The 11,423-nt window shown below is 39.3% G+C and overlaps 3 protein-coding genes across 3 annotated transcripts; 1 reads left to right on the top strand and 2 right to left on the bottom strand.

Annotated features, from left to right (window-relative positions):
* Window positions 1-588: 588 nt before the first annotated feature.
* Window positions 589-2,837, bottom strand: LOC103433256 (large ribosomal subunit protein uL1-like). Its single transcript, XM_008371499.4, has 6 exons — window positions 2,699-2,837; window positions 2,557-2,599; window positions 1,769-1,988; window positions 1,460-1,625; window positions 1,150-1,355; window positions 589-830 (listed from the first exon to the last, which is right to left on the bottom strand). The coding sequence occupies exons 2-6, from the start codon at window positions 2,559-2,561 to the stop codon at window positions 777-779; spliced, it is 651 nt and encodes a 216-aa protein (XP_008369721.1). The 5' UTR covers window positions 2,562-2,599; window positions 2,699-2,837; the 3' UTR covers window positions 589-776.
* Window positions 2,838-4,172: 1,335 nt separating this feature from the next.
* Window positions 4,173-4,784, top strand: LOC103433290 (NDR1/HIN1-like protein 10). The gene has a single exon (XM_008371542.3). The coding sequence runs from the start codon at window positions 4,173-4,175 to the stop codon at window positions 4,782-4,784; it is 612 nt and encodes a 203-aa protein (XP_008369764.2).
* A 330-nt stretch (window positions 4,785-5,114) lies between these two features.
* On the bottom strand, window positions 5,115-7,039 carry LOC103433257 (cytochrome b-c1 complex subunit 9, mitochondrial-like). Its single transcript, XM_008371500.4, has 3 exons — window positions 6,791-7,039; window positions 6,051-6,098; window positions 5,115-5,390 (listed from the first exon to the last, which is right to left on the bottom strand). Exons 1-3 carry the CDS (start codon window positions 6,908-6,910, stop codon window positions 5,340-5,342), a joined length of 219 nt encoding a protein of 72 aa, XP_008369722.3. The 5' UTR covers window positions 6,911-7,039; the 3' UTR covers window positions 5,115-5,339.
* Between the last annotated feature and the right edge of the window lie 4,384 nt (window positions 7,040-11,423).

The following is an 11,423-nucleotide window of genomic DNA, read 5'->3' as shown; positions in this document are numbered from 1 at the left end:
TGTACAAGCATATAATGTGTGTTCATTTAAGTATACAACAAGTCCCTAACAATTTATTGTAAAATAAAAACAAAATGAAAATTATCTATTTTCTATCTAAATGAGTCGCAACTCAGACCGGTGCCTAGACGGGTTTGGACAGGCACCTCAGCAGTTCTATGCGCTCTTTCTTAATTTTCAAAAACCTAAGCACTAATCGGAATGATGGCCAACCGCCTAGCGCCTTAACAGTACTAGACGAGAATTTTTAGAAGTGTTCAAATGCATATGTTTGATCAAAATACAGCAGTCTTGTGTTGATTGTAGCAGATGAATCACACAATCCCTGTATTCGTTCATCGTCGATAGAGCGTTTCGCACATTAGAAAATGAGATCTGTATTCATTCATAATCGAGTCTAACAGATGGGAATCCAACCAAAAGAACTCAGTTGAACAGATGGGAATTGAACCGAAAGAAACCTTTCACGTCGATGGTAAAGTACGGCTTCCAACTGAGTCCATTACAATGAAAGAATTAGGGTTTCGGAAACCCTAATTCTTTCATCCCAATTGATACTATCAATCACCATCCACCAAACACCGGAGAGAAAGAAAAGGCTTTCCTTCAAAATTTTCCAAAAGCATTCATCCAGAGCAACATCAAGTACTAAATTATGGTTTAACAACGAAATCAAAGTCATCAAAAACAAAATAGAACACCGAAAGGTATAAATGTCTTTCAAAAAAGTTACGCTGATGCTTCCTTCACTTGGAAAGTTTTCAATAAAGATTAACTTAGTAGATACGGATAGCTTTCCCCATCGTACTCTTCAAGTTCAAGGACCTCACCTATTTCGTACAAACAAAAAGGCAAAATAAGTACCATTAAGGGTGAAAAGGATAAAAGCATTTATATAGTGATATTCAAGTAGAAATTCGAGACTTCGAATGCAAGTCAAATCTTAATTTCAGACTGAATCATAATTTACACATTCTCGTATGTTCGATCAAATGACATTAATAACAAGAAGCCAAAATTCAGAAGGATCAAAGAAAATAAGCATTTAAAGTTTATCCATAAATTTGGAAGCTAAAACTTGGAAGTTAGAACAGAGCAAGTATAAATAAAAAACGAAACCATGAAAGCAGGTCGAAGCAAATAACTTACATTTTGCCAGTTCTTCTTCAACAATGAAACCAAGAAATTGACACTGAGTTGTACATTCTGGAAAATCTGCTTCTCCTCCATAGCGAGATTTCCGACAGCAACACCCATGCAAAGAACCTTCTTAAGTTGGAACTTCACCATAGCTTTGGTCTCGTTAAGTTTTGCCTCCAGAGATTCCTGGTGACTCACCAAGGTTGGAAACTTACCTGCGCTTTGTCAACAAAACCAAAACTAGCGTTAGTTGCTTTCTTAATAAATTACTATGTCCAACGAAGCAAAAGCAGAACAGATACTAATCAGGAGTACTTGCCTGCCTTGTTAAGACCAGGGCCAAGAAGACGAGGAATCTGCTTAATGACAGCTTCAGAAGCTAAAAAGGCATGGTATTTCTTGGCAAGCTTCTTCACAAGTTTCTTGTTCTTGTTCAGCTTTTTCAAGCTTTCCACGTCCATATAATCCAAACCCATCTTCTCTGCCTGTAGTAAAGCATAAAAGATAGGTTATAAGTCTACGCGTAGACTACGCACGTTTAATTTTTTTTTTTTTACTTTATCCCAAATGCACCAGAGAATAACAAATCATCAAATTCATAAACAGTTTGATCAATAAGGAAATTTACCTCTTCAACATGCTGGGCGTCTCCAAGCATGCAAACCCTCATCTTAGGGCGAGGAATGTGTGGAAGCCTGACAGAACCACTGAAACGCTTGTCCTTTTGGGGGTCATAGTTCTTCAGACCAATCTGAAGCTCCACTGTCTCAGTGAACTTCCTCTTCTTTGTCTCAGAGTTCGTCTTAATCTGAGAAATGGCTTCCCTCAGCCCATCGCTTGACAGCTTACTGTTAACAAAAATAATAAAAACATGAACTTCAGATACATAACACTATAAATGATATAACAAATGAATGTAAAAAAAATCCGAAGTGGAGCTTTGTAAGGTTCGAGACTCGTCCTACAGATATGGGGAATGTGTTTCACATTTACCACTTTAGATATATAAAACAATCAATGATAAAGAAATGAATGTACAACAATTTCAAATCATCTTACGATTGTCAGGGACTTTTTTGCCCAACGCCACTCAAAAAAACATAAATTAAAAACCCTAAAAACTAGTAATCAAAACACACGCCTCTCTGCAAAAGCTATATCATATAATCCTCCAATACAATAACAGATTAAGGAGAATTAAATCTCTAACCACGATTTCTAGCCACTAATCACTCGACAAAACCAGATTAAATCACGTAAATAAAAGAGATTCAGGCAACCTACTGAAGCACGACCAAAAATTTGAGATTTTAGATTCTAAAACCACCAAAATTCAAATTAAATCCAATTCGAGCAATAACCCAAAACTAATTACAATCAGATGAACGAAGAACAAGAAAAAAACAATGAAATTACCTCATGGTTGGTTAGATCTTTGTCCTCGCTGCGAAAAAACTTCCTGCAAAATCAGAAAAACGAAGTGAAAATTTTGGTGAGGGTGCAATGTAGAAGAGACAGAAGGATGAGATGAGAAAACCCTAGCGGCGGCGGAGATTACCTGAAGAAGGAAGACGAAAGAACAGGATTTTCGGGCTGCCGCTACTGAGTGAGGGTGAAAGGAGAAGTAGCGACTCCAGAGACTATATAAAACCCTAGCTCTTGCTACGCTTTTATAAGGGGCCGCTCGCACGTGATTTGTCTAATTTGATATTTGCCCCTATACTTGTAACTATTTCTTTTTGGGGTGGGCTATCTATATATCCCTTTTTACTTCTCACACACCCTTTATTATTCGTTGATCTTCTTCAATTCATCCGATCCGACGGCCGAAAATTAAAAGGGTATGAGAAATAAAAATAGGTGTGTGGATATCACACCCCTTTCTTTTTTTCATATTACTTGGTTATTTACAATCATATCCTTCAACTTCGACTTAAATTTCGTTTTACTCGTTGGAATTCAAATCTTGTCACTTTTAACTTTTCGAAATTGGAACAAATTTCATCAATGTATCCGTTAAAATTTTTACTTAGCGCAAATAAGACCAATTACTATTGAGATGTAAGTCATGTGTTCCCAAACATGGTTTACCTGGCAACTTTTCCTCTTTCTCTTTGTTTAGGACGAGGGTGGGGGTTCTCGCATGTAAAACATTACACTTCAGAGAAAATTATTTTAAATTACTTAAATATTTAGAGAACAATTACGTGTAATACTTAAAAAATTTCACAATTAAGGATCAATTAGAACATGACAAATGGATAAATAAGGAACTTTTTCTTTGAATGAACTTTTTAAATGTTTTCCAATAAAACTTATATTTATCGGGGTGATTTCTCTAATTTACTTAGCATGAGGTGGGAGGAGAATAAGAAAATAGTGGATTTTGCAGAGGAACCAAAGACAAAACATAAAATTGTGTTCAATCCATTCGATATAATAATTGATTTTTTTTTTTGGTTTAAGTGTCAAAATGATTCCCGTGTTTCACCTTATCGATAAATTTGATCCTTGTATTTATCTCAACTAGCCAATCCTAAACAATCCATAAAATAGTTAAAATTGAGTGAAAAAATATAATTTCATTGTAAACTTATTAAAAGCAAGCGAGATCATGATCGACGACGACGCCTCAAAAATCAAAATCATTCCTATTTTATTCCTTGTAAGTAAACATGCCCTTAAACTTGAGCACTAAGACTTGTTGGCCGATAAGAAATATGATTTCAACTAATTTTTAACTGTTTTTTTTTTCCTACCCCATATTGTGTTGATGTATCAAAAGGTTAATTAAAATGGGGAGAACTAATCGAAAGAAACCGACACAAAAATAAATAAGAAAGGTCAAAAAATAGGAAAATATGGCTCTACTTTCCTTTTATGTGTTCTTAGTTGAATTAAGATTTGATGCTATATAAACCTATAAACCCTAACTTTGTGTCACTTGTTCATGTAAACGAAGCCAAAACGCACCCTTAAACCCTAGAGTTTCTGAAACAGCTTAGAACTTTTCCATGAAGTGCATACAATTCATGCCTCAATTGAGGCGTGACGACCGCTATTTCTACCTTGCCATAGTCTGCAGTATCATCGGCATCGTCGTCTGCTTCTTCGCTATATTCGGCAGTGTCTACGCCGTACTCTGGAAGAGCTTCTATCCCCACGGCCCCCAAATCACCGTCACTAACGCCTCTCTAACCCGACTCGATTCCGCTGCCTACGCGGAAAACACTCTCGACTACAACCTTGCACTCAACTTCACCATCAGAAATCGCAACAAAGGGGTCCGCATAGACTACCGTAGCATCCAAGTCATTGGTGCTGACAAAAACTACAAGTCTGTTGCAGTGAGTATGGCTCCGTTTTACCAGGAGGGCAAGAGCACCACCGTTATGCATGCACTACTACAACTTCAAGGGAAGCCGAGGGAGATGGCTGGTGTTTACAGTATTGACGTAATGTTTTTTCTTCGGGTAAGGTATGATCGCGTCAAGTTATTCAGAAAAATCAAGGGCAGTCCGCAGATCCGTTGCAAGCTCCAGGTTCGGCTGAGTAGTTCTAATGGAACATCTGCGGGTGGTTTCAACCCTACCGAGTGCAAGAATGTTCCTGGAAACCAAAGATACCGTATCCGTGCTGGATGAATGATTAATTGTTAATGATCAGTATAATGTGGCAACTAGCAAACAACTTTAATGTTTTTCTTAAAATTTCAATCGTTAGAGTGCCTGCCAAGAAACACAAAAGTGAACAGAACCACCTTAATTTCCATCGTGCGTTTACAATTCGGTGCAAATTACGTGCATCTGTTCATTTTCTTTCTCTTTCTAGTCTTTAACTATTCCTTTGTTACAATTAGTCGAGTTAATCGGTTAACTTTTCTAAACTGAACTATCGTGATTCTGGTAGAGAAAGTAAACATGATTCAACACAAACCACTGCACAACGATAAGGCAAAGGCAAGGGAATCAAAATCTCAAAAACAAACAATAACCATTGGCAGAATCAAGTCAATGTGGCCGTACACAACTGATTCGACACTTCAAAAACACTTTAGTTGAATGGAACAAGGTTTATAATAAGCTGAATCTGCCCAAACTTTTATTACTAAAAAGGGAAGCCCTACCTAAAGCATAATTGCATGCTCCAACTTTCGATTATGACAACTTTAGAACGGTCAAAGAGAAGCATCTGTAATCTCATTCTTCAGATTGCCTTGTCCCCAGAACTGAAATATCTTCATATCGTTTCTGCATAAAAGAGAAATAACCAGTTTCATTGTTAAACTTGTGACAATGTCCAGTAGCACCGCTCAAAATAAAGAAATTTTACAAGTACATTAAATATGTATGAAATGTCATAGACGAGTTACTATTGAAGAAAGAATCTCAACTGCATCGAAGACATGAGTTAGAACAATATAAATGTCTATATGGATGTGGAAAGTGAAAATCCATACCCATTGTGACCCCCCCCCCCCAAAAAAAAAAAAAAACAATCAAGCAAAACAAACGAGGGAATACATGTTGCTCTACAACCTGCACCAGCTAAACTCTCTCCAAAACATGTACATCCAGACCCAATGAAGAATCCAAACAAACATATGTGCACAACCAAATAAAGTATGCAGGACATCCGGCCACGGCAAAAGTTGTCTTTTGGGAAAAAGCCAAAAAAAACAGCATGTATTTACAGAAGGGAGAATAAGTAAAAGCTATTTAAATTTTCAAGTTTTACACACATCTGTCTCCACTATACAGTAAATAACACAAGGGATCATACACGTATCATTGTTCATCATGCCTGCATATTTCCGGCAAACTGGAAATACATAACAACATTCTAATATACATGGAGAAAGTGCATGCAAACCACCATGCATAAATAAAATTACAGAATAGTTCACATACCCCAACATTATTGTACTCCCACAGCTTATGAACTCCATAATCTACAGCCTGAAACCAGCAAATAAAACACATAAGAACACTATGACTTTCGAGGGGAATCATAAGAAACAAATTCAGCAAGGAATGAAAAAAACTCAAACAAAAATATGCATACACCCCAAAACTCAGAAGAAGAAAAAACACCTGAAACATACAGTTCCGAGAAACACAAATCAAGTAACGTCTCCATTTAGTAACTCCACGTCATTACGAGCATTGGATATATGAAAAGATATAAAACTAGAAACCAAGTGCCACGATTTTGAAATACAAAATGCCAAGATTTTGAACCTCGGTATTCCACTATATATATGACCCTCAACTTGATCAAGTTAGCAACTTTTCGTCATTACGAGCATTGCATATATGAACATATATGAAACCAATTAACAGAATTAGGTCTACTAAATTCATTGCTAAATCGCAATAAACAATACCAAAGTTCCCCATTTCTCACCAACACAACAGAAAAAATAGCCGCTCTCGTTCAATTACAAGACCTATTCAACAAAATACGATAAACCCAATTGAAATTTCTGCGCTTTCTACTAGACTAAATTGACCTAATCGCAAATCAAGCACCTTTAAACTTCCTTAGATTTTCCTAGCAACCAAACAGAAAACAACAGGGAACAAAAAGAAATCTAAAACGAGAGGCTCAGTGAGGGAAACCCTAATCTGAAAATTCGTGAGAGGCTCACCCGCTCGCCGAGGAAGGCTCCAGCGATGACGAAGGTGACGTAGACGGAGTTACGGCGCATGATGACCCTGTATAGACCTTCGAAGAGGCCTCCGCCGCTCCTACGAGCCGCTGAATCCATGGCGATCTGCGCGAATCTGTTTCCGCCTGCTTCTGATCTGATCTGAGCTGCGAGGTGGAAGATTTTGTTCACAACTCTCGCGTCGTGGAAATGGGAACGGGATTTGGGTTCTATAATATGGCGTTTGGATTTGCGAACCGGGTTGTTTGGAACGGTCCGCTAGAGGATTGGAGTGGTTCGGCCTGGGTCGTTTGGACCGGTGTATTGTGGGCTTTGAAAGTGTTGGTCCATGTTCCACCAATAGTGGGCTTAAGAATTTCTTTCCATTTGGGTTTTCTTTGGTTGGAACGCGTATACCAGTGCACTGCTTTTTAAATCACGGATAATTAGTGAACCATTATTTTAGTTGAAACTGATCTCTTGAATAATTTTTAGTAAATTAACCTCTGAGTTATTTAAAATTAGCCAATTAACTTCTCAACGTCAAGTTTGATGAAGTCGTCAAATACTAGCACGTGACCGCATATTATTCAATCCACTTTGCCTAAAACATGAGATAACAAGTCCATCTTTGTGACGCAAAAGGCATTTAGTATTTAGTGTTTTCCTTTTGTGAGTATATCTCTTCATATTCATTTGGGCGCATGTGTGATTTTTTGCCGATTTATGTAATTTTTGAGTATGTTTATGGGATTTGAATTAAGAAGAGAATTTAGTATGAATTGAAAACTCAATTGGGATTTTGGTATAAATAAAAAATTCAACGAGGAAATTGACTAAATTGGTAGTTGGAGGAGAGTAACGGTTGCTAATGCACGAAGGAGAAGGTGAGATTGGAGGGCTTCTTAGCAATCCCACATTGAAGAATAGAATTGCTAGCACCGTGTTAGCAACGTCTTGTTCAAGCAAGTCTGACCTAATCTCATTAATTATAGTATAGTAGTCGTAGCCAATCCCCATTTATATAGTACACGTTATTACCACTTGATTACCATGTAAGTATCATGAAAATTTAATTATTAAATCACATAATAATAATTTCGCTTGTAATTAAGTTAAAAAGAAGATTAAGGGGGGGTGTATTCAATTGGGATTTTGAGGGATGTTAATGCACAAAGCCGGAGGTCTTGGTACAACGTAAATCCAACTGCGAATCTGCATATAATGTAAATAACACAAGATGTATCGTGGTTCACCCCAAGGTTTGGGTTACGTCCACACTGATTGTATTTATTTGAGAGTATTTGTGAGGGAGAGAATGTGAGAGCTTTGCTCTAGATAGGAGAGACTTAGAGTTTGTGAGGGTGAGGAGACCCTTTTATAGAATAAAGGCTTCTCCCCTAATTACATATTTGCCCATTCTTTTATTACATAATTACATTTAAGTCCCCCTGAGTATTTATATGAGGTCTAAATACGAGGCCCTAAATATGGTATAAACAGTAGTCCTCAAAGTTTTCAGTCAATAGAGTCTTTTGGCTGGAGACTTGAAATTCAGTCCATGTGTGGGCCGAAGTAACTAGATGCTGTTTTGAACTGATGTTCGATATGAGGCACTGCTTAATCTGAAATGATGCTCCACTAGAAGTAGCACACGCTGCGAGACTGCTCGGCTCGTGGCTTATGTTGCCTTGGTTGGCTCGGCTTGTGGCGTTGAAGGTGAGGGAGTCCATTTTATAGAATAAGGGCTCGCTCCTCAATACATAAATGATGGGCTAGAGTTGATGCTCGCGACGAGGCGATTGCTCAGTACGCAGCGATGCTCTCTAATGGTGACGAGAGAGTCCCTTTTATAGAATAAGGGCTCGCTCCTTAATACATAAGTGATGGGTTATGAGTGATGTTCGCGGTGATGTGGTTGCTCAGCTGGCGGCGTTGCTCTCTAATGAAGGTGAGGGAGTCCCTTTTATAAAATAAGGGCTCACTCCTCAGTACATGACTAATGGGTGCTCTCTAATGAAAGTGAGTGAGTCTCTTTTATAGGATAAGGGCTCACTCCTTAATATCTAAGTAATGGGCTAAGTCCCCCAAGTATTTTTCATGAGGCCCAGTTGAGGCCCAATATATGGTACATAATGTAGTCCCCCAAGTCTTCGGTCAATAAAGTCTGTTGGCTGGAGACTTCAAATTGAATCCATGTATAGGCCGAAGTGGCGGTTGTTCGGATGCGGTATTTGTATACCCTGCATTGAGCTTTGTAGGTGAAGCTTTGCAAGTAAAGCTTTGAAGCTGAAGCTATGTAAATGAAGCTTTTGAAGCTAGAGCTTTTGTAAATGAAGCTTTTGAAGCTGATTGACATGAGTGATGCTCGTGAATGTTTATGTTGATTGACATGAGTGATGCTAATGGATGTTGACATGAGTGATGCTCATGAATGTTGACATATGAATGTTTATGTATGATTGATATGATGATGTTTATGAATGTTTATGTATGATTAACATGAGTAGTGCTCATGTATGTTTATGTATGATTGACATGAGTAGTGCTCATGTATAATTTTGAAGTACTAGGCGTACTTTTAATCACCTGGTTGGTGGCATGAAGGAGAGTACGGGTTGTACATTTCATCACCTGGTTGGTGGCATGAATGGCTAGTTGCCAAATAATATTACAGTACGGGTTGTACATTTTATCACCTGGTTGGTAGCATAAATGGCTAGTTGCCAAATGATATTAGAGTGCGGGTTGTGCATTTCATCACCTGGTTGGTGGTAATAGCGGTAGGTTGTCGAATAATTTTAGAGCACTGGGCGTACTTTTGATCATCTGGTTGGTGGTAATAGCGGCAGGTTGCTGAATAATTTTGGAGCACTAGGCGTACTTTTGATCACCTGATTGGTGGTAATAGTGGCAGGTTGCCGAATAATTTTGGAGTACTGGGCGTACTTTTGGTCACTTGGTTGGTGCAATTTTGGGCTTATGGGCCTTCGCCCTCCACACAACATTCCAGCCTATTTATTTTAGGCTTCGCCTTTTTTTTTTTGTATTATTACCCTCTGATGGGGTTTATACACATTACCCTCTGATGAGGTTTATACAGATGTCTCCGAAAGATACGAAAATTAAATTACATCATTTTGGTAGGGTGTTTATTCCTTGCTTTTGCTTTCTGCTTTTGTTTCTGCTTTTCTTGATGTCTTTTCTTGATCTCCACGCTTCTTATTCTTTTTCTGCGTAGGCGCAGTGGACGACATATTAATGAAAGAATAAAAGAATTCTTATCTTCTTCACAATTGTTTCATGGGTGCATGGTGGGAACATACGCTCCCCTTCATGATGAAAGTGGGCGTCTTCTCGGTGCTCTCCCCAGGATTCCCACTACTGAAAGTAACCATCTCATGCAAGGCTAGTGACTCTTAAAGCTCTTTAGCAATGATGTATTTGTTGGCCCTCCTGGAAAATGCTCTGTCGGTTCAGCATCCTCTTCACAAGATCAGGTTGTCAGATGAAGACTCCAATAGCCCATGCCCATCTGATTCAACACCGGAACCATCCTCCAAATGATGCATGTGTTTCTTACATAGACCAATGAATGCAGAAAATTGCAACGGTACCCTCTCATGGCTTCTAATATCACCATTTAATACAGACGCTAAATCAGATAACATAGCTTCCACAACACACAATCCGACTCGTTCCTGCAAATAATCGAGACCGCCATTACATGGATTCTAATTGGAGAAAGCTTTCCAATCTTTGGCGCAGCCGCTGAAAACGGTGGGATTCGATCCGAGATGCGAAGTCTGTGGCCGAAGGAACTTCGTTCAATCTTCGAACTCACAGAGATGACTCTATTGTTGCGTTGATTTGCTCTCCGACTCACTGAGCTCGGTGAACTAGCACACAACCATAGCAGGAGAGCGAGAGCAAGACAGAAATGAACTTGGTGTTTTTTTTGTGGGCAACAAACTTTTTGGGTTAATTAGCCCTCATCTACGCCGATCTCCTCTACTGCATAAACTCCCCCCAACATCCTTCAAAGCCGCAAGATTGAATCTTTTCGACCAACCCAGATTCCTGAATCACCAACCTGATTTGGTTCATCATAATTCCAGCATTTCCTTCACTGACCCCAAACTTTTGGGTTTAAATTCACGCGCCCCAACTGACAGCCTCCCCAATTTAACAGAAACGTCGGAAGACTTGTAGGATGAAGTTACAGAGAGAGTCCGGCGATTATTCGAGAGAGAGTCCGCCTTTATCGGAGTTCTTCAGCGCCAAGCTCAAGCTCTGACCTCGCCGGTGCTGCGAATATGCTTCCCGGGAATATGTTTCTCGCAGACCTCACCGATCGCTGGAATATACATCCCGGCTTAGCTCTCGCCGTTTATGTAAATGGGTCGGGTTTTGGACGGCAGTGGCAGGGGAAGAGGAGGTGTGGTAGTTGTGGCGGCAGCGGTGAGGCGGCGAAGCCAGAGGCAGCGAGCGATGATGACGAGGCCGAGGACGTAGACGATAGTGCAGAAGAGGGCGAAGGTTCATTTTCAGGTCCGGAAAACAGCGGGGAAGGCTTGAAGGTGCTTAACAATCTCAAAGGACGAGTCATGTCGAGAGATGAGGTTCGTTGAGT

This window comes from Malus domestica, chromosome 14, assembly GCF_042453785.1.
Source record: "Malus domestica chromosome 14, GDT2T_hap1".
Classification (NCBI taxonomy): Eukaryota; Viridiplantae; Streptophyta; class Magnoliopsida; order Rosales; family Rosaceae; genus Malus; species Malus domestica.
The sequence above is the reverse complement of the archived record's forward strand: the minus strand, read 5'-3'. Positions and strand labels throughout refer to the sequence as shown.

Coding starts and splice junctions, on each gene's coding strand:
- LOC103433257 (XM_008371500.4), bottom strand. CDS start 6,910: ATGGATTCAGCGGCTCGTAGGAGCGGCGGAGGCCTCTTCGAAGGTCTA. Junction 6,099..6,790: donor GAGCCTTCCTCGGCGAGCGG/GTGAGCCTCTCA, acceptor TGCTGGTTTCAG/GCTGTAGATTATGGAGTTCA. Junction 5,391..6,050: donor GGGAGTACAATAATGTTGGG/GTATGTGAACTA, acceptor TCTTTTATGCAG/AAACGATATGAAGATATTTC.
- LOC103433290 (XM_008371542.3), top strand. CDS start 4,173: ATGCCTCAATTGAGGCGTGACGACCGCTATTTCTACCTTGCCATAGTC.
- LOC103433256 (XM_008371499.4), bottom strand. Junction 1,356..1,459: donor CCCTGGTCTTAACAAGGCAG/GCAAGTACTCCT, acceptor GACAAAGCGCAG/GTAAGTTTCCAACCTTGGTG. Junction 831..1,149: donor TGAAGAAGAACTGGCAAAAT/GTAAGTTATTTG, acceptor TGTACGAAATAG/GTGAGGTCCTTGAACTTGAA.